We start from the raw sequence: 1004 nt of genomic DNA on the forward strand, positions 1-1004 counted from the left end.
CTATCCACCTAATCGTCATGTGTCCTCTCGTCTTATTTTTTGCTAGTTTCGCCGGTGCTTGCTCACGGAGAGACATGTCCATCGCTTCGAGATTAATTGAAGTGGAAATCTCTTTGGTATTATCTTGAAAACGCACAGTTTGCACTCTCACGCGCCTTCGTCCGCGCTCCACTTCATCTGAGTAGCACCATATGTAAAGCTAATTTAACCAGACGCACCTTCGACCCCGAAATCATCTAGGTGGTTGAGGGTGCCGTCCTCTCGTGATGCAAGACGAGCATCGATTTCAGACTGAAATGACCCAAATTCAGTACTATTTCTTAACTCCAACATGTCCCACCTCTGCGTTACGTCGCGCTGCGACCTCCATGGTTTCATAATTTTGAGAGTCAAGCAAGTTGTAATCGTAATCGTCCAATTCTGGTATGGCCGCATAATCACCCTCCATGTTTTCCATCAAACTCTCTCCAGAGCCGTTGTCGGACGAGTCGCTTCCATAATCCTTGCTGCGGGTGCGTTTCATAGCGAGTCTCACTGGGGCGTAAAACTGGGGCGTATTGCCTCAAGCGCGCTTGTCTCACTCGTTTTTAAAAATTTAAGGCGGCTCATTCGACTATGAATTACATGTACTGGATAATGCTAAAGCCTGGGAGCACTTTAGCGCGTCTGACCTCCATTCCCTGCAGGTGCACAGCGCCGGCATGGTCCAGCTGCGTCGCCTCGAGGTCGTAGGCCTCGTCGACCGCGTCGACGACGAGGACACGAGGAAGCTTGCAAAGGGCATGCTCGAAGTCGCTCCGAATTTTCAAGTTGACCATGCTGCTCTATGGTGGGTTCCCGTCGAGAGCATCGAGGCGGTTGTGATTGCAGCACACACGCATGATGTCGCCTACGGCGACTTGTGGTGGCTGAACGGCGTTAAGCGTGTGGTCGTCTGCGGAAAGCAGATTACGGAAAGCGGTAAGGAAAAAAGCATAGATGTGGAGGGATTCGACATGTTCCCG

At 51.0% G+C, this 1004-nt stretch overlaps 1 protein-coding gene across 1 annotated transcript; it reads left to right on the plus strand.

Annotated features, from left to right (window-relative positions):
- Nucleotides 1-331: 331 nt before the first annotated feature.
- On the plus strand, nucleotides 332-997 carry AURANDRAFT_69579 (hypothetical protein; the record flags this gene model as incomplete). The annotated part of the gene is made up of 2 exons (XM_009045351.1): nucleotides 332-512; nucleotides 601-997. Coding segments are annotated over 2 exons (578 nt in total), but the record flags the coding sequence as incomplete, so codon positions are not given.
- Nucleotides 998-1004: the final 7 nt, after the last annotated feature.

This window comes from Aureococcus anophagefferens, assembly GCF_000186865.1.
Source record: "Aureococcus anophagefferens unplaced genomic scaffold AURANscaffold_2307, whole genome shotgun sequence".
Taxonomy (NCBI): domain Eukaryota; class Pelagophyceae; order Pelagomonadales; family Pelagomonadaceae; genus Aureococcus; species Aureococcus anophagefferens.